Source organism: Schistocerca serialis, chromosome 2, assembly GCF_023864345.2.
Source record: "Schistocerca serialis cubense isolate TAMUIC-IGC-003099 chromosome 2, iqSchSeri2.2, whole genome shotgun sequence".
NCBI classification, from domain to species: domain Eukaryota; kingdom Metazoa; phylum Arthropoda; class Insecta; order Orthoptera; family Acrididae; genus Schistocerca; species Schistocerca serialis.
The window spans coordinates 803,275,063-803,297,166 of NC_064639.1; the positions used below are offsets into that span (position 1 = coordinate 803,275,063).

The 22,104-nt window shown below is 39.0% G+C and overlaps 1 protein-coding gene across 1 annotated transcript in view; it reads right to left on the reverse strand.

Annotated features, from left to right (window-relative positions):
• The window catches only part of LOC126458050 (dihydrolipoyllysine-residue acetyltransferase component of pyruvate dehydrogenase complex, mitochondrial), a 76,377-nt gene that overhangs the window by 8,444 nt on the left and 45,829 nt on the right, over positions 1 to 22,104 (reverse strand). The window contains exons 6-7 of the mRNA XM_050094848.1: positions 16,458 to 16,651; positions 3,287 to 3,449 (exon numbers count right to left, since the gene is read on the reverse strand). Of these exons, the coding sequence (XP_049950805.1) occupies positions 3,287 to 3,449; positions 16,458 to 16,651 (357 nt within the window). The remainder of the gene's footprint in view (positions 1 to 3,286; positions 3,450 to 16,457; positions 16,652 to 22,104) is intronic.

Consider the following 22,104-nt stretch of genomic DNA (forward strand, 5'->3'; position numbering starts at 1 on the left):
TATGGACAGAAGACACAAAGGAATATTGCCATATTCTCACATAAATATAGATATGAGATCTACTATGTATTTGGAATAAATAACAGTGTTCTCAGGTCCCACAAGCTCAGAAATATCATCATTTTCAAAAGAAACAGTGGAATATACGTGTCAACCAAGAGGATAAACTTCATCACTACTCATATACAGAAACACATGCCCCATTTCTTCCTGTCATTGATTACATGGAACTGTCATCCCAGATCATGATAGCAGTAATGACGAATGTGACAATGATGACTAAAAACTGTGATACAAGACTGGCTTCAGCCAAAAGGGCAACGAAGATAAAAATTAATGTAAACCATTTCTTTTTTATTTATCCTTGTATTATAAAAATGTACACAATTAATACATGCCATAGTTTAGATTACGTATAATGTTAAACTTTTTAGGCAGATACTTTATATCAATGAAACAGTTTGTAATTTTGATTAGTCAGAATATATTAAACATACAATTTTCTCATGGAGCCTCTCAAAAAATGGGCATCTTATACTTGGGTAAATGCAGTATGTAACACTTCTATTTAGCTATGTTGGTTATTTTCTTGAAGGACGCAAAGGTCATGCAACAGTGTTCTGAGAAGGTATAATGAAAGAGTGCATGAGAATGCAGTGAACAGAGACAGCAGCTTCCATCTCAATTCTGACTGGGATGAAGTACGGTCACTACTTTGTTAGCATTCCCTGATAGGACTGCCAGCAACAAACAGGATGGACTGTGGCCTCAAGACTCAATGCTTGGTCACTCCCCCACTACCTTACCCACACAACCTGCAACCTGGAACTCCTACTTCTGAGTGTTCTCGACTGCTGCTGCCACACCCCTCCTTCGTACATTTCTAGAAGATAAAAGGTATGGTCCACAGTAGATACATAGTACCATCGTACAGGACCCAGACACTTCATCAGAAAATGACCAAGTGTGGACCTCAAAATGTAACAATTGTTTCTAGTGAAATAAGCATTTTCTTGCATTATGTGTATAAATTATATGTATAAATTCAAAAGTATGGCACGCTACATGCCTGAAGACACAACTGATCATGGAGGGGGAGCCTGCATTCTCTATAACAAGACCTTTAAGGTGGAATTTTTTCTTTTGGTAAAATTTCAACATCTTTTCCAACATAGTTTTTATTTATTTTCTTTTTGCTCTATTTGAGTTTCCAACAAATGACTGTTCATGTTGAGAAGCAGCAGCAGCATTCTCTCACCAGTGAACAGAATGCTGCTCTGATACGAGGTTTTTCTCGACACTATCTTTCTTTTCCCACCCACTACGATAATTACAAAATATACAGGAAACTGATTTTGAATTTGTAGCATAGAAGCTCAGATTACCACAGAGCCCTCTCATGGACCATGCAACCCTTACTTGACAACAGAACATATAGCAGCAATGACGTACTGAAGGCTGGAAGTGCAATCGAAAATGATACTATCCTTGCTGTACAGGGATGCTCAGCATGGTTGCTATATTGCAGACACAACAACATACCATATAGTCATGAGTATAAACAAATGAGAACACCAGCGGCTCGAGAGGTGGAACTGCCGAGCGGGGGAACAAACACTGCCTTCCCCTCATAGGGCAGCCAGCAGATATCCATGTTCTGTTTTTTGTGATAAAAAGGGAAGCAATGAATAATACACAAAGAAAAGCGAAGAGGAGTGCACAAAGCATTTGTTAACAGCTACTATGCAACTGCTTGCTAATGTTGGCAGCACTGTAAAGAACTTAGCTGAGGCCCAACATCCACTGGTATCTTATGGACCCATATTACACAACACCCCTGCATCTAAAACAGCCACATTAAAGTGTCCATAGTTTTGCAGAATATCAACTTTAGCTGGCATATATACATGAGTTTCTTTGTTAAAAGATGTTAGGCCCATGGCTGAGTCCTACGTTATCATATGCAGTGTGCATCTTACAGTGAGCATTCAACCACTGAATGTTTGATGTGGGACCAGAGCATACCTTATGAGCATACTTGTCACTGTATTTGTGCAAGAGTGTGCCTTTTATTCTGCAAACATGTTCTTTTGCTACCGGTAGCAAACAATTTGTTACTTTTGAATATTTATAAGCAGAAAACAAAGCTATTTACAAACTATTTGTGATAAAATCGTTCATCTGAATAGAAATCTGCACGAAATGACATTTATTACATAAAATCTCATTTTGCGACAGAACTTTTATTTATACTTATTGCAAATGTGAATTTTTCAGGTCCAGGTCCCCATACATAAGAAATTTGCTGAATTCATCACTTCAAAACTGAATTAGCATTTTGCTGATTTCATGAAGTGAAGTCACTAGTACCCACCCCAGTTTCCTAAGTCAACAAGAATCTGAAACTCCTTTTTAATACCAGAATAGTCTTATCATCTCCATCTTTTCTCTCTCTTTTTGTGACACCTCAAATGTATTACTTATGCCCCCTCTGGTTTTTGTATACTTGCTGCAATTTACTTATTCAATTTTTGTAATCTTTACATGACTTTGCCTTCGTTATGGTCAGTCTTTTCCACCCTGTGATGTGGCAGCCCAATAACTATTCAGGTTAAGTTTTAAACAATGGAAAAACCAGGATGGAATAATGACAATATTATGAAACAAATAACTGCTTCTCATCACATAGCAGAGATGCTGAGTTGCACATAGGCAGAACAGAAAGACTGTTAGTAAGTAAGCATTCAGCTAAAAAAGACTCCTTTTTCGGAAATAAAAAACATGTGCGCACGCCTGCGCCCCCCCCCCCCCCCCCACACACACACACGTGCCCCCGACAGCTGACCTCAGCAGCCAGACACTGTGTGTGTGTGTGTGTGTGTGTGTGTGTGTGTGTGTGTTTGTTTTTCCAATGGTCTTTTTAGTCAAAAGCTTACTTGCTGACAGTCTTTTTGTTGTGCCTACGTACAACTTAGGTTAAATACTGGTATTTCATTTAGAATTCTCAATTTACATCAGACAACCAATTCACAAACTATTATCCTTTGTTAATTCACCATTTTACTGTGTTCCCTTTACTCCACTCTTCAATCATCTTTCAAAGATTGTCCACGAACTGCATTGTGTTTTGATAAGTAATGCTGTCTCACGACATTCAGTATTTTCCTATTACTATAAAGACTGCCTGCATACATTCCTCTTCCTATTCTGAATGTTGACAATTGCAAGTCTAAGATTAAATAATGAAATTTGCACACAGATCACACAGCTGCAATCATATACATACCTGAAATTCATGAGGCTGCAATTTCCCTTCCCTGGCTTTTGCTGCAAGTGTCTTCACATCCTGACTTATAAGAATCAAGCCTTTCTTATCTGCTTCAAATACAATTGGTGTTATCAATCCTTTGTCTGTGGCTACTGCTACACTTATGTCCACAGAATGAAATCTGTAACATTAAATATACTCATTTTTATTTTTTTATGTAACTGGTGCAAAATGCTTGACAAGATAAATATCAATTTTAGATGGGGGAGGAACAGACAATGAGCTACACAGTCACAAAAGGCAACTGTACACATATGACGTGTGTAAGAAAAGTAACGAGACTAATTTTTTATCTACCAAAGTTTTAATTTTATTTTTTTCAAACAACAATACTGTCCCTTTTGAAACTAGTTCCCTCTGATAGCTACACACTGGCAGAGTCCTCGTCCACAGTTGTAGTAGCAGTAACACTGAAATGTTTCAACTGGTAGAACCTTTGAAATGTCGGTCACATTCTTTTGAATGTTCTCCAGGGTCCCAAAATGACGTTCTTTTAACAAATTTTTCAATTTCAAGAAGAAAAAAGCTTCAAAAAGCATCAAATCAGGTGAATATGGGGGAGGGTATGGAACAACAGGAATGCCTTTTTAGCTCAAACATTTTGTGGTGAAAGTGGCCTTGTGATGTAGGGAATTGTCAGGATGCAGCATCCTCTTTTCTGCAACGTCCAGTCTCACTCGAATCACCCTTTTCCTGAGTCTTTCAAGTACATCTTTGTAAAACACATGGTTAACAGTTTGTCCAGCAAGAACAAATTCGGTCAGATCTAAAAAGCATGCACATGTTCGATGTTTTTATCAATTTTGTAAACAAGGTTTCCCTGAGAGGTGCTTCCTCAATGTGTTCTTGGCCTTACAAAAATGATTTGTGCCAGCAAAAACCTTGTGCTCTTGATAAGGAATGATCCCCATAGGTCTGTTATTGTTGTAACCCTATAATGTGAGAGCGCTTAAACAACACACGATACAAGAATCTTTTCAGTTGGCCTAGAGCAGTTGCCTCGCAAATGGGACAGATGGAATGGAAAGTGCTGCACCGTGTACACAATGGCCCAAAACAGGGTGGCAGTAAATTGCTGATATGGGAATGAAATAAAAAAATAATGATCACTTAGAAACTTACATTTTTATTTTTCTCATACTGGGCAATAATGGAAGTTTTTAATTACATGGTTTAAACAGTATATCTGCGAAATATTTATATTCACAATCCACACACTGCTGCAGTCTTTTTCTGAAATTCTCATGCACTCTTTCAAGCATATCTTCTGGTATTCTTGCAATTTCAGCCTCAATATTGTTCTGTAGGCCTTCCAGGGTATTGGGACGGTTGCAATACACATCTGACTTCAGGTAACCCCAAAGAAAAAAACTGCATAGGGCTATGCCCGATGATTGTGCAGGCCAGTCGAGATCCCCCATACAAGAGATAAGCCTTCCAGCAAACATTTGCCTCAAAAAATTCAGGGTAATGCTCACTGTGTGTGCAGTGGCACCGTCTCATTGAAACCAGCTATCCTGTAATTGCATTGCCTCGAATGCTGGCTGGAAAAACTCTTGTAGCATAGTTAAGCAATGATCCGAATTCACAGTTACAGAACGACAATTTTCCTGGCAATGGCGCACCACATAGTGATGCGGTCTGAGAATAGGGGTCTCTGGTGCATTTGCTTGGGGTTCGTGTTGCTCCAGTACTGCATATTCTGTTTGTTTGCACACCCACTGAAGGGAAAAATTGCCTCATCAGAAAAGAACATATTTGCATCACAGGATATGGTTGCAAGCATGTCTTCACAAATGTTCTTCGCGTTACACAATCCTGTACTGACAACTGATTGACCACGCACATTTTATTCGGGTGAAAATTCAGTTCATTATGAAGAATCCAATGGAGAGAACATCTTGAAATGCCTAGAGCAAGTGCATGTTTCCGTGCTGAGTGTTTCGGAGATTGCAGTTCTGCTGCTCTAACTTGTTCAACATTTTGTGGTGTTGTAACACTTCTCTCAGGTCCTCTCCATACAGATGACATATTCCCTGTTGTTCAGAATGCGTTTACCCAATTTAAAAGTGATTGCCATTCAGGAACACGTCTGCATGGGGGTACGGCAAATCACAAACAAAAAGCATGCTGCACCACAATGATCGAGTGAGAGTTCGAGAAACACACTTCAACACAAAATGAGCACTCCTCATGTGTCCACTGGAGTGTTGCAATTTAACAAAAATTGAATACAAACCTCCCATCGGTCACTATAAACCACACCCACTATACCCTCTATTTGACCAAAAGTGCCACCAGAATGTGAATTCTAAAAAGGCAATTTACCATGTTCCACCCCATGAAAACCCAGTGCGTTGGACCCTCAGCTTCACTTATGTTACTTGCTTTTATTGTATGCTCACATATGAGACTGTACATGACATATTCTACCATTATGGAGACTTCATACTTTTCTATACTTTATTCAGTGTTATTGTGGATCTCTTTATGTGGAAGCATAATAAAACTTGGTTCTTTTACCTCGGACATTGTGTCTGTATAACGTTATAACGTACTTTGAGATGAGTGCATTATTCTACTCTGCATGTTTTGTTTCTTTAGTTTGATATACAGCCAACATGTCAGTGGAAGAAGTTCATCAATCTCTTGTTGAAGAGTAGCGAGCTTTCACTGAGCAGCAGCAGCAGCAGAAGCAGCAGGCTCTCTCTGTGGCACTGAACAATTTGGCGGCCTCATTGACGCGCCAGGTTCCACTATCACCGACACAACCCCCCCACCATTTCCTCCGCATGATGATTCTGCGGAAGATTGGGACACACATGAAAAACACCTTCAGCAGCATTTTCAAGCTTTTGGAGTAGCAAAGCCTAGTTTTTGTAAGTCTTTATTTCTGTCAAAGACTTCTCCTCATGTTTATCACCTTTTGTGTCAGCCTGTTCCTCTTCAGGAATCTAACAATCTCTCTGTTGTTCTGTACTTATCATTGCAAATATACTCATGTTATTGCTGATAGTGTTGAGTTCTACCATTTACAGAGCTTGGGCAGTGAAACTTCGTGGGCTTAGCTGTCACTGCTAGTTTGTTACCGAGGCCCATAGGGATTCATGCTCTGGTTCGATGGCTCGTGATGCTATAATATGCCTGGCCCGTGATAGAGAAGTTTGTGAATGTGGTTTACAATGTGAAAACCCATCTCTCAGAGATGATCTGAACATTGCTCAGTCTTCTGAAGTATCTAGGGCAGTAGAAAATCAGAAGCACAGTGTGAAGCAGCCGCCGTTGGTTAGCTCACAGGGAGAAGACGATATCGTACCCCTGCAACTGCCGCCTCCATACCACATGGGGAAGCACTGTGGTGAGCAGTAGCAGCAGCAGTCTGCATCACAAAAGCAGTCATGTGCTCCCCTTCCATCGTGCCCTTATTGTTTTGAGTAGGCCACCTGCACAATGCATTTGGTGACATTCAACTTTTTTTTTTTTTTTTTTTTAAAGGACCACAACTCTTAACCTGCTTCACCAGCCATGAACAAGGATGTAAATACTGTTTCCCAAGTGATGGTAGCTGCAAACAAACTCTACAATAACATACATGCAATGGACAAGACGCTAAAAATGCAAGTGGACAAGGGTGCAGCAATGACTTTGTTAAATTCTCAAACCTATGTGGATCTTTAATCACTAGCATTGTCCCCTGTATATCAATGTTTGGTGAGTCACAACCAACAACAAATACCTATACTGGGACAGTTATCTACTGCCATAGTGCAGCTGTTTGGCTTTTGACCTTTTTCATTGTGGATTATGCCAACACTGGAAACTCATTTGGGTTAGACGCCTTCAAAACATTTGGGGGCACAGCTTTCTGAGGGAAAATATTTTTTCAAAATAGACTTATCATAAGCCTACTTACAACTGCTTCTGGATGATTACAAACATATCATCACAGAGAAAACCCCCTTGGGTTACACCAACACCAGCACACGCCACTTGGTGTGGCTAGCACCCCTGCCATTTTCCAACGATTTTTGGAGCAACTCACAGCCTCCATGCCAAGGTGCATTAACTACTTGGATGATATTGTGGTCTACAATTCCTCAACAGATCAACATTTGCAGAACCTTTGTGTCTTGTTCACAATGCTAAGGGCTGCTGGTTTGAAATGTACTTGGACAAATCACAATTTTTTCATTCATCTATCATCTATATCGCTTTTGCAGCCTCAAATGCCAGTGTCAAGCCTTTATGTCAGCATATCAGTGCCATTATGGCTTTTCCATGTCCTATCAATGTTGAGTTGCAAGCAAAATTTCCTTATGTGCTGCCCGTCCACATCTCTGTCAGATATGGTCGTGGCCATCTCAAAGATCCTTTCCTCGAAAGCACTGCCATATATGCTTGTGATGGACAACAGCCCACAGTTTGGGTCTCAAGACTTTGAAGATTTTTGCATATAAAAGTGGCATCTGGCTTGTTACAGCCCCTATCTTTCATTCCTAGACCAATGGAGAGGCAGAGCAACTGACCCGTACTTTCATAACCCAGATGAAAAAAATATATCAGTCAATCTTCTCTCGCAGAAGCCCTCGATAGATTCTGGAGTTCATATAGGTTCACTCCTGTCAGCAACTGTAGCCTGGTGTGAGGTTGCTTCATGGCCACCAGCCACATGCACTGCTTTATCTGCTCCGGCTGATACCTGACCACTGCCGGCACTCACCTCGTAGCAACTGCATCCGATCTCCGTCTTCTGGGCCTACGGATTGGACTGGTGCCATAAGTGGATGTCAGAAGTCGACCATTGCCTCCAAAGCTGCTGCCTCTACATTGTGCACAACTTTGATGGCTTCGTGTCATGACGCTACCAGCTCCATCCCCTGTGTAAACAACAGTGCAGTGGAGAGCCCTCTGCTTCTGCAGCCACCTACACCATCTGCACCAGCCCCTGTGGCGACATCTTCACTCTGGGTGCCACTGCTGCCGAGTGGAGTAGTCAGCGAGGACCGCCTCCATCTCTGCAGCCTGTCACCACAGTCATCTTCTCTGCTGCCTCTATCACTGCACAGCCACAGACTGCTGCTTACCCTTTCCATTAGATCATTTATATATATAGAAAATAACAGCAGTCCTATCACACTTCCCTGGGGCATTCCTGACAATCCCTTAGTCTCTGATGAACATTCGCCACTAGGAGCAACATAATGTGTTCTGTTACGTAACATGTCTGAGTCACTCAAGTACCCGTGAACCTAATCCAGAATTGTGGTTTACTCATCTCGTGACATACATTTGCAATCCATTTGGTTTGTGAACAGGATGATGACGATGATTGGTTTGTGGGGCACTCAACTGCGTGGTCATCAGTTCCTGTACAAAGACTCAATTTTTACACAGCCCAATTTTTTTTGTGCAGTTCAATCTAGCCACTCTCATGAATGATGACGAAACACCCAGTCCCCGGACAGAGAAAATCCACATCCCAGCTGGGAATCGAACCTGGGACCCCTTGGCCCAGAGACAGCAACACTAGCCACTAGACCACGAGGTGCGGACTTGTGAACAGGAGATGTGTCAAAAATTTATAATACAGTTAAAATAATTTTTACACTAATAAATAATAGCACGAAAATAAATACTAACACTATCATGATATTTCTTGGGATATGTAACGCATTGTACCCAGCTCAAATTTCCAGTTCAGCCTTCATGAATTCATCCACTGAGTAATAACATTTCAGAGCCAGTATCTCATATAAACCCCCCCCCCCAAAAAAAAATGAACCATGGACCTTGCCGTTGGTGGGGAGGCTTTTGTGCCTCAGCGATACAGATGGCCGTACCGTAGGTGCAACCACAACGGAGGGGTATCTGTTGAGAGGCCAGACAAACGTGTAGTTCCTGAAGAGGGGCAGAAGCCTTTTCAGTAGTTGCAGGGGCAACAGTCTGGATGATTGAATGATCTGGCCTTGTAACACTAACCAAAACGGCCTTGCTGTGCTGGTACTGCAAACGGCTGAAAGCAAGGGAAAACTACAGCTGTAATTTTTCCCGAGGGCACGCACCTTTACTGTATGGTTAAATGATGATGGCGTCCTCTTGGGTAAAATATTCCGGAGGTAAAATAGTCCCCCATTCGGATCTCCGTGCAGGGACTACTCAAGAGGACGTCGTTATCAGGAGAAAGAAAACTGGCGTCCTATGGATCGGAGCATGGAATGTCACATCCCTTAATCGGGCAGGTACGTTAGAAAATTTAGAAAGGGAAATGGACAGGTTAAAGTTACATATAGTGGGAATTTGTGAAGTTCGGTGGCAGGAGGAACAAGATTTTTGGTCAGGTGAATACATGGTTATAAATACAAAAGCAAATAGGGGTAATGCAGGAGTAGGTTTAATAATGAATTAAAAAATAGGAGTGCGGGTAAACTACTACAAACAGCATAGCGAATGCATTATTGCGGGCAAGACAGCCACGAAGTCCACGCCTACTACAGTAGTACAAGTTTATATGCAAACTAGCTCTGCAGATGACGAAGAAATTGAAGAAATGTATGATGAAATAAAAGAAATTATTCAGATTGTGAAGGGAGACGAAAATTTAATAGTCATGGGTGACTGAAATTCGGCAGTAGGAAAAGGGAGAGAAGGAAACATAGTAGGTGAATATGGATTGGGGCTAAGAAATGAAAGACGAAGCCGTCTCGTAGAATTTTGCACAGAGCATAACTTAATTATAGCTAACACTTGGTTCAAGAATCATGATAGAGGGTTGTATACATGAAAGAATTCTGGAGATACTAGTCGGTATCAGATAGATTATATAATGGTAAGACAGAGATTTAGGAACCAGGTTTTAAATTGTAAGACATTTTCAGGGGCAGATGTGGACTCTATTGGTTATGAACTGTAGATTAAAATTGAAGAAACTGCAAAAAGGTGGGAATTTAAGGAGGTGGGACCTGGATAAACTGAAGAAACCAGAGGCTGTGCAGATTTTCAGGGAGAGCATAAGGGAACAACTGACAGGAATCGGGGACAGAAATACAGTAGGAGAAGAATGGGTAGCTCTGAGGGATGAAGTAGTGAAGGCAGCAGAGGATCAAGTAGGTAAAATGACGAGGGATAGTAGAAATCCTTGGGTAACAGCAGAAATATTGAATTTAATTGATGAAAGGAGAAAATATAAAAATGCAGTAAATGAAGCAGGCAAAAAGGAATACAAACGCCTGAAAAATGAGATCGACAGGAAGTCCAAAATGGAAAATTAAAGAGACCTTTGGAGAAAAGAGAACTACTTGTATGAATATCTAGAGCTCAGATGGAAACCCAGTTCTAGGCAAAGAAGAGAAAGCACAAAGGTGGAAAGAGTATAGAGAGGGTCTATACAAGAGCGATGTACTTGAGGACAATATTATGGAAATGGAATAGGATGTAGATGAAATGGGAGATACGATACTGCGTGAAGAGTTTGACAGAACACTGAACGACCCGAGTCGAAACAAGGCCCCCGGAGTAGGCAACATTCCATTAGAACTACTCTTCAAAAGCCTTGGGAGAGCCAGTCCTGGCAAAACTCTACCATCTGGTGAGCAAGATGTATGAGGCAGGCGAAATACCCTCAGATTGCAAGAAGAATATAATAATTCCAATCCCAAAGAAAGCAGGTGTTGACAGATGTGGAAATTACCAAACTATCAGTTTAATAAGCCACAGATATAAAATACTAATGCGAATTCTTTTCAGACGAGTGGAAAAACTGGTAGAAGCCGACCTCGGGGAAGATCGGTTTGGATTCCGTAGAAATGTTGGAACACGTGAGGCAATACTCACCTTATGACTTACCTTAGAACAAAGATTAAGGAAAGGCAAACCTGAAGGTGGCAGGGGTAAAATACAGGGAGCAAAAGGCTATTTAGAATTTGTACAGAAACCAGATGGCAGTTATGAGCCGAGGGACATGAAAGGGAAGCAGTGGTTGGGAAGGGAGTGAGACAGGGTTGTAGCCTCTCCCCGATGTTATTCAATCTGTATATCGAGCAAGCAGTAAAGGAAACAAAAGAAAAATTCGGAGTAGGTATTAAAATCCATGTAGAAGAAATAAAAACTTTGAGGTTCGCCGATGACATTGTAATTCTGTCAGAGACAGCAAAGGACTTGGAAGAGCAGTTGAACGGAATGGACAGTGTCTTGAAAGGAGGATATAAGATGAACATCAACAAAAGCAAAACGAGGATAATGGAATGTAGTCGAATTAAGTCGGGTGATGCTGAGGGAATTAGATTAGGAAATGAGACACTTAAAGTAGTAAAGCTGTTTTGCTATTTGGGGAGCAAAATAGCTGATGATGGTCGAGGATATAAAATGTAGACTGGCAATGGCAAGGAAATCGTTTCTGAAGAAGAGAAATTTGTTAACATCGAGTATAGATTTAAGTGTCAGGAAGTCATTTCTGAAAGTATTTGTATGGAGTGTAGCCATGTATGGAAGTGAAACATGGAAAATAAATAGCTTAGACAAGAAGAGAATAGAAGCTTTCGAAATGTGGTGCTACAGAAGAATGCTGAAGATTAGAGTTCCCTTCTAACTTGTTATAAATTTTCATTCCCATGTATTGATGTGTCAGGGCAAACAGGGAGCTGATATTTGATGGTCAGTCATTTACATATATGAGAAATATGACTGGAACTAGTATGGAGCCTTGTGAAACACCCTGAGATTTTTTTTTCCAGCCAGAATAATAATTTGCCCCATATTTAAAGAGATGATAACTCTTTGCTTTCTGTTTGATAAGTAGGATTTAAGCGCTGTCCCTAATGCCATACTTTTGAAGTTTGTAAACAAGCAGTGCATGATTTACAGTATTAAACACCTTTGTAAGGTGCAGGAAATTGTGTAATGATTTATTTATTTTCTCAATGACACTTTTCACTGCTTCTATGATGTTTTTTCCTTGTTGAAAACCAAAGTGATTGTTTAGAATTACAGAATATTTTGCAATGAGGTTTTGGATTTGGGCACCAGCAACCTTTTCAAATATTTTAGATATGACTGGGAGAATTGAGACACGACAATTTCCTATGATCTCTCTTGATCCCTTTTTGAAGAGTAGTTTGACTTCAGCATATTTCAGTACCTCTGGGAAACAACCCTCTTCAAAACACTGATTTATTATTTGAGCTATTGGCTTTGCAATCCTGTTGTATACTGCTTTAATAACTTTGGTGGGTATCCCATCCCAACCTGCCATTTTCTTTTAATACTAGGATTGCACTTTCTACATCCTTCACAGAAACTTTTACAATTTTCTGAAGAGTTCAGAGGTTTCATTTAGGCCAAAGGGATTTATTTTGTTGTGATGATCTGTTACATTTACATCAGACTTTGCTAAATTTATAAAGAATCCATTAAATTACTCTGGTATTTGAGTCAGACTAACAGTAGTGTTTCCTTCAATGTTATTTTTTGAAATTTCTTGGTTACAAGCTTTAACACCTAACTCAGATGCAATGACAGACCATACACCCTTTGTTTATTTTTATAGTTTAACATTATCCCGTTACTTCTCAATTATTTTGCTGCCTTGACAACTCTTTTAAATATAGTTTTTAGGATCTAAAATATTCAGTGAAATCAATATCTTTATTATATTTTAATTCTCTGTGCAGTTGCCTTTTCCTGTTCTGAGAATCCCACTTTAATTTATTTTCACTTTATTGCTGCAGAGTCTAAGTGAAAATGTTTCATTAAAAACACCAAGGAAACTATTTAGGAATTTCTCAAAGTTTTCATCACTTGAGTTACAAGGATCAAATGACAATTTTTTCTCTTTTAGCTTTTTACTTAATATTAGCCCGATTCCTTTGCTAAATGTCCTTATCATAGGGTTTTTACACTTTAAATGTCCCTGTCTGTATGTGGCAACTCAATGAACAATGTACAATGAACTCAAATACATGATTCGAGACAAAATTTACACATCTTCATATAAATAATCAGTTAGAACACTGCCAATACAGATTGCTCACTAACAATTGTCCCTGGTAGATGCAAAGAAATTCAATTTGAAACCATGTTTCTTTACCACGTCAGTTAATCTTTAAGCACAGTGACTATCAAAAGTGATGTCCATATTAAAATCTGCAGTATTAGATTTTTCCCCCCTGTTTTTTCTCTACAAAGGCCATCTAGCATAATCTGAAGCTTAGATAAGACCAGTTCTGTTCTTGACCTCCCTGAGATATGTATGCTTTTATCTTCATTAACAGTTGGCAGCGTGGCACAGTGTCGAATGCTTTACGGAAATCTGGAAAACTTGATGATACAATGTTTCTCTAAATTCCAATGTTCCTCTTTCACAACACACAGCAAAAACACAACTTCACTGCCCTCAAGTACAACGTGATGGCTGTATGAAGCCGAAATGCTGAGTATCTGGAACGGATGAACACACCGATATATGCAAGTAGAACAATAGAGCATTGCCAGATCCGTTGTATGTTGTCAGTCCCTTTACTTTTCTCACACACCTTGTACAGTGAATTGATGGCAAACTGTCAAAAATATATCAGTGAACTGACAATGATGAAAAGTACAGTTCTAGCAACAAGATATAAAATATTTTTTTTTAAAAAATGGTGATGACCTTTCATACATCATTTACACCATGTTAATTTCAAAGACTGGAATTTCCACAACTTTTCTGTCAACAAGATTATGAAGATATCCATCACAAATCAATGTCAGATTTCTGTAAACTGCCCACAGTATCCAATAAATAAATGTATACAATTTACAAACTTATATCTGAATGAAACTGTATGCTAACAGAAAATAAATGCTTGAGAACAACAATGGAATGACCAAAGAAAACCACATAGTATTTAGTGGATAAACAAAGCAGAGATAGGTACATAAATAAGAAACTGATCATAATTCAGTTTTTACTGGAAGAGAATCGGAGGGAAAAACGGAGTGAGGGGAGACAGGGATACAGAGGGGTCGCACATCTGATATCCCACTTACTGTATTATATGTAAGAGGGCAAGCAAATAAAGAACTGTGTTTAAAGAAAGCTGTTGCTAACAGCAGTTGCTGTTACCATCATGTGTCAACATCTGCTTGATGACACAAACACAAACAACCTTGATTCCTAGGACAGTTTGGATCTGTCAGCCCTTTCAATATGTTGTGCTGCTTGGTTAATAATGGGGTAAGAAAAGTGCAACTGTGTTCAGTGATTCAATTATTGCTTGTGAATTGGAAAACGCACGACAAGGTAAAAGTAAAATTTGATGCTGTTTGCACAGGCCCTTCATCATAAATGACAACAACTAAACATAGCTGAAAATTCACTTTTAATAACAATCATTCAGGATTCCCAGCAGATATGCACACCAAAGAAAGCAATGAAAAAAAGTCTGCTACACGATTCCCACAATCAATCCAACATGCATGAAGTAGCAAAGGCTAGGTGTATCAACAGAAATCACAGTTTCTTGCGTGTAAAGTTACCGATAGACAATTTTTAGCACAATGGGTGCAGCTTTAAAATTTAGAGATGAGTTGGCAGTTTGGGCCATTTAAGTGATACTTGAACTCACTCTCATGAATCTTCTTCAAAAAAGGTGACAGCAGTTCCACTGGCCACAAAGCTAAGGCAAAAAAATTTTGGGGACATGAAGGGTGTCATACGCAGCCTTCTTAGAACAGTGAAGGCACTAGAAATGGATTCAGGAGAAGGGTAGTTCAAATCCCTGTCAAGCTATCCAGATTTAGGTTTCCCTGAATCACTTAAGGTGAGTGCTAGTATTCCCCTCCCCCCTTCCAAGTGGCCACTGCCGATTTCCTTCCTCAATCTGAGCTTGCGCTCTGTCTCTAATCACCTCTGAGCTTGTGCTCTGTCTCTAATCACCTATCACCTTATCATGAACAGGAAGTTAAAACAGAATTTACTTTTCCTTCAGACTTTTTTTTTTAATGTATCACAGTGAGATTAAGCCCACTTTGACAAGGTAGTGAATGAAACATCACATCCGGTGAAGAAGAAATTATTATTTCATCACGACAATGGTCAGCGCATTGATCTGGGGTTTTTGCTGCAAAATTGCATGAATTGTGTTAGATATTGCTTCTGCATCTCTTGTATCTGCCTATATGCCTCCATCCAATTCCTCCTTGTTTCCAACTATGAAGAAATGGCTTGTAGGTAAAAAATTCTGCTCAAATTAGGCGGTCATCGTCAAGAAAGAAACGTATTTTAGAGAACTGGACAATTAGTGTATATTAGTAAACCCTCGAACTTTTAAAGAATTGAACTCCTACGTATAAAACAGCTTGAAGTGCTTGTTTACTTTACAACTGAGTTAATGTGTTAAATATATGACATTAAGCATTTAAGTGAAAAAAAGTTTGGAAAAGGTTTCAAATTATCCTTAAACTTTGCTGGCAGTTGGTAAGCGTTCTCTTCATGAAATGGTGGATGAACATAGTCAGGATAATTTTCACTCCATTTTAAATGAAAGCTGGTTTTTCCAGCATTTAAATGTTTATGATGTCACATCTCCTGAACTTTAAGTCACACAATGATATAATTTTGCAGGTACAATCAGTGGTATATGGGGACACTGTCTACAAAGTGTGTTGTAAATAGAGTTGGTAGCAAAAAAAGTAATAATCTAAAACACAATGTCTGCTACTGAAGCTTACTGCATAAACACTGAAAATGTAGTAAGCAATGAACTTTTTCCCAGTTACGCAATCTCAAGACCAACAACACAGTTTCTAACTGTAATACTTGTCTTGTTGTGTTAAATTTTTAATATAGGAGTGTAGCTTGTAATGTGTAAATTATGATAAAATTTTAAATTTTTAAATTTGGTCAATATTTACATGAAATATTGAAAATCAAATTTTAGTGCCCCTGGAAGCTGTTAGATAGGCAACTTGCAACCAGTACCTGGTACTGGGCTAATCATTTAGTAACACAGATGCCTAAATTGGACTACGAGGAAACCAAGTAACTCCTAATAACTCCAAGAATGGGTGCAATAACTATTTAATTTATCTATGTTTCAAAAGTGTCTCAACTATGTATCCCACAAGATAAAATTGTACTCAATGTTAAACTTACTCTCTGATGACTGTGTCCATCCATGAAGAGTTTGCTTCTGGAACCTTTTTGCAAGCCAGTGCAGCTGCTTTGATTACAAAATCATTTATACTTAGTTTAATTTTATCCTTTTCTAGTAACGCGTTGAACTGCTTACGAAGCTTAAGGACTTGGTCCAATTCAACGTCCAGGGACAGGTAATAATGAGGAATAGTCTAAAACAAAAAAAAAAAAAAACAACAAAGAACTCGGTTAATCAAACTGGATCACATGTCTGAAACTAAGGTTCATAATGATTTTTGCACAAAATACAAGTTACCACGTAATGAATGGAACACAGTATTCAAAAACAATATTATGATTGTACAAATAATATTTGGTTCTAAGTAATTGCTGAAACCAATACAAATTATTTTGTCCAAAGCCATCCACTATTGTTAATTCAAAACCACTGAAATCTCAGCAGAGTAAAAATTGTCAAAGATGGAAAGATACCAACCTCGGAACCACACCTGACACTGGTAGATTGACACAACCAGTCTATTTTCTTTGCAGCACGAAACAGCAACACTAATAACAATGCTACCCTGATCTGAAGAGACTGCATGTGATGCCCTCCCAATTCTCTCTTTTATGGAATATCTGTGGTTTTCTCCACACCTGTAATTTCACATGCTGATTCTTGACAGCCTCTTAACAAAATTCTACAAATTGAGAATTGAATACATACGGATGACATTCTAGAAAGTTCTATCTTCCCATTTAACACGAATGAACTTTAAGCACCTTGACAGGTTAAAGCTATGTATTGGATCAGTATTCAAATCTGCAACCTTGCAGAATTAAAATAGGAAAGACTTGTTCTGAGCAATGACTATTTTGCTCAGTCAGTACGAAGCTTTGCTCATGAACCCATATCCATTCGGGCACAGTTAATGTACGTGGCTGTTCCATCACCAGGCAGACAAGACTTGTGAAAGTAGGAAAATCTTAATTGCCCTCCTACAACGAGAAAAGGACTGAACAATGACCAGTTGTTATAATACTCTGCCCCTGTAAAAGAAATACCCTACTGCAATATAGCTAGCCGACACCTCACTTCAATCCCAGAATCCTTTAAAGTTCTGTGTTTGATCACTAACTCCTGCCATGGATGAGAATTCAAAACTCTTTTCTACACAGACAACATTTAAAGCTACATTTTTAGACTGTATGCCTATAATACCACCTGGGAGCATAACATCCTTACAGCTTCTCAGGTAGAGCTTACTTTCGAGATGGCTTTGCGGGTAACGAGTGAGTGACACCTTATCAGTCAAAAGACTGGGGTACATCAGGAATAAGTTTTAAGTGCTACAATAATAGCAAGTAATGACTTTCTTTGTGGACAGCTATTTTCTGCTCCTCTTCAAAGCCTCACAACAGTTAACTAGCTGTGGGGTTTGGAGGAGTGGAGAGGAAGTACTAGCTTTACAGTGTACATGCTTTATAACAATTTGTTTTTCCTAGCATATTGGTAGTCAGCTGTGAACTTTATTAGCGTCTTGTGCCTGTAGGTCAGTTGACAGTAGCAGTTTGATGTTATGTTGTTTGTTAGCAGAGAAATGATGAATACAAAAATAACTACAGAACAATGTGTATTTGTTTTGCACACATGGTGGAAATATGCCCTTAATTACAGTGGTGTTTGGAACTGTGCAACCTCTATCTTCACACAGTATTCACAAATTAAATTTGAGATTTGAAGAGACTGGGTCAGTAGCAAAGCTTCCTGAGTCAGGTAGGCCAAAGTCTGTTACTTCAGAACAGATTGTAATGTTACCACACTTTTTTTTCCCTTTTTTGTAACCACCCACTAAAACACAAAGAAAATTGCCCTAGGAGCATGGAATTGCATGAACAAACCTAAGGATTCAAAAAAAGTTGAAATTTAAGCCATATAGGTTACTTCACATCAAGACCCAAACAAAGATGACATGAACGAGCATATGGAATTCAATGACTTTTACACAATCCGACAAAAAGCGTATCCCAAATTTTACAAAAGCATTGGAGCAACAAAGTGACTTTTGAAGTGAATGGAAAAAGAAATGCAAATTTCTGTATCAAGTGAGATTATACAAATTCCCATGTCGCAGTGGCAACAGAATTCAGTTCTCCTGGTGTAAGTGTTTGGCAACGATTTTCAGCGTAGGGCAAATTAGGCTTTTTTTTTTTTTTTTTTTAAACAGTACTGTCAGTTCTGTAAATTACCTACATATGCTTCAAGAAATGTTATTAGAACTGGACAATAGGCCACTTTTTGAACATCTGCAGAGAGTTAAGGGAAATCTGATATGGCAACAAGATGCAGCAACCCCACATTTTGGAGTTAATTGTGAAAGAAATTCTAAATGAAAGCTTTGATGAATGTATTGGCAGATGATGCACTACTGAGTGGCATCCACGAGCCCCAGGTATCACATCCATAAATTTTTCTGTCTGAGGTACACTAAAAAATGAGGTTTACTCTGTCAAGATACGTGATGTTGAGCATTTGGAAGAACGAAAGAAATCAAAATGTGAAAACCTACAGTTCCAGAAGGTTTGTGTGAAAATTTGTAAATCAATATATATTGATCTGTTGATAATAAATTTGTACTCTCATCTGTTCAGTATTAATGCACCAAACACTTTTGACAATTGACTTATGGCCCCCTCTGTACTTAAAATACAGGTCACAGGTCTTAATTCCTAGGAAACAAGTTTCTGGGCTTTACTTTCAATGATATACAAATATGGTTGCATTGTGTAAAGTAAGTAAAGACCTAAGGTTTAAGGCACTAAATATTCATCAGTGCTTTAGCAAAAGGCCTAGCAAGTAGAAGAAGAAAGTGTGCAGACTCTCCATGTGTTGACACAGGTAGCATAGAACAGGTGGCATACCTGTGAATTATGAACAGCAATGTCATTTGAGACTCAAGTTGACGCGATTGTATTGTACGGGAATGTGTGTTGCTATTGTCCATGCTGATTTCTTGAGTTTGTTCACTGTGATGCGAGTACATTGAAGAATTTAAGACTGGTGATAACGTGGTGATACGAATTATAGATACTCATATTTAAAGATGAAGAACAAAAAATGCTCATGTGTTTCATTCCAGAATGCAGATTTGGCTACAGAGAAAGATTATTTTTTATATCTCCAAAAAAATGAAGTAAAGCAGGCTTGTTTATCATTATCTGTAACCAAGATGACATTCCAAGGCGGAAAGCAAGGAGCTGTTTCTCATTTATTTCCCTATTTATTCAAATACATATCAAAAAATAGTCCAGATAAGCTGAAAGTTTGGACGCCTGATTTAGAGCATGTTCCGCAACTATGTACTGGACAGTTCCATGTTTGTTCATGAATTCAGCCGATTTGGTCATTCCGTTTGTAAGATTAATTTTCTTCATTTAATGGGCCCAATTATCTACCAGCAAAGAAGGGAAAGCAGAAAGGTGGAAGGAGTATATAGAGGGTCTATACAGGGGCGATAGCTAACACTTTGTTTAAAAATCATGAAAGAAGGTTGTTTACATGGAAGAACCATGGAGATACTAAAAGGTATCAGATAGATTATATAATGGTAAGACAGAGATTTAGGAACCAGGTTTTAAATTGTAAGACATTTCCAGGGGCAGATGTAGACTCTGACCACAATCTATTGGTTATTAACTGTAGATTAAAACTGAAGAAACTGCAAAAACGTGGGAATTTAAGGAGATAGGACTTGGATAAACTGAAAGAACCAGAGGTCGTACAGAGTTTCAGGGAGAGCATAAGGGAACAACTGACAGGAATGGGGGAAAGAAATACAGTAGAAGAAGAATGGGTAACTTTGAGGAATGAAATAGTGAAGGCAGCAGAGGATCAAACAGGTAAAAAGACGAGGGCTAGTAGAAACCCTTGGGTAACAGAAGAAATATTGAATTGATGAAAGGAAAAAATATAAAAATGCAGTAAATGAAGCAGGAAAAAAGGAATACAAACGTCTCAAAAATGAGATCGACAGGAAGTGCAAAATGGCTAAGCAGGGATGGCTAGAGGACAAATGTAAGGAGGTAGAGGCTTATCTCACTAGGGGTAAGATAGATACTGTGTATAGGAAAATTAAAGAGACCTCTGGAGAAAGGAGAACCACTTGCATGAATATCAAGAGCTTTGATGGAAACCCAGTTCGAAGCAAAGAAGGGAAAGCAGAAAGGTGGAAGGAGTATATATAGATGGTCTATACAAGGGCGATGTACTTGAGGACAATATTATGGAAATGGAAGAGGATGTAGACAAAGATGAAATGGGAGATGTGATATTGAGTGAAGAGTTTGACAGAGCACTGAAAGACCTGAGTCAAAACAAGGCCCCGGGAGTAGACAACATTCCATTAGAACTACCGACAGCCTCAGGAGAGCCATTCCTGACGAAACTCTACCATCTGGTGAGCAAGATGTATGAAACAGGCGAAATACCCTCAGACTTCAAGAAGAATATAGTAATTCCAATTCCAAAGAAAGCAGGTGTTGACAAATGTGAAAATTACCGAACTATCAGTTTAATAAGTCACGGCTGCAAAATACTAACGCGGATTCTTTACAGACGAATGGAAAAACTAGTAGAAGCCGACCTCGGGGAAGATCAGTTTGGATTCCGTAGAAATGTTGGGACACCTGAGGCAATACTGATCCTACGACTTATCTTAGAAGCTAGATTAAGGAAAGGCAAACCTACATTTCTAGCATTTGTAGACTTAGAGAAAGCTTTTGACAATGTTGACTGGAATACGCTCTTTCAAATTCTGAAGGTGGCAAGGGTAAAATACAGGGAGTGAAAGGCTATTTACAATTTGTACAGAAACCAGGTGGCAGTTATATGAGTCGAGGGGCATGAAAGGGAAGCAGTGGTTGGGAAGGGAGTGAGACAGGGTTGTAGTCTCTCCCCGATGTTTTCAATCTGTATATTGAGCAAGCCGTGAAGGAAACAAAAGAAAAATTTGGAGTAGCTATTAAAATCCATGGAGAAGAAATAAAAACTTCGAGGTTCGCCGATGACATTGTAATTCTGTCAGAGACAGCAAAGGACTTGGAAGAGCAGTTGAATGGAATGGATAGTGTCTTGAAAGGAGGTTATAACATGAACATCAACAAAAGCAAAACGAGGATAACGGAATGTAGTCGAATTAAGTCGGGTGATGCTGAGGGAATTAGATTAGGAAATGAGACACTTAAAGTAGTAAAGGAGTTTTGCTATTTGGGGAGCAAAATAGCTGATGATGGTCGAAGTAGAGAGGATATAAAATGTAGACTGGCAATGGCAAGGAAAGTGTTTCTGAAGAAGAGAAATTTGTTAACATCGAGTATTGATTTAAGTGTCAGGAAGTCGTTTCTGAAAGTATTTGTATGGAGTGTAGCCATGTATGGAAGTGAAACATGGACGATAAATAGTTTGGACAAGAAGAGAATAAAAGCTTTCGAAATGTGGTGCTACAGAAGAATGCTGAAGATTAGATGGGTAGATCACATAACTAATGAGGAAGTATTGAATAGGATTGGGGAGAAGTTTGTGGCACAACTTGACTAGAAGAAGGGATCGGTTGGTAGGACATGTGTTGGGGCATCAAGGGATCACCAATTTAGTATTGGAGGGCAG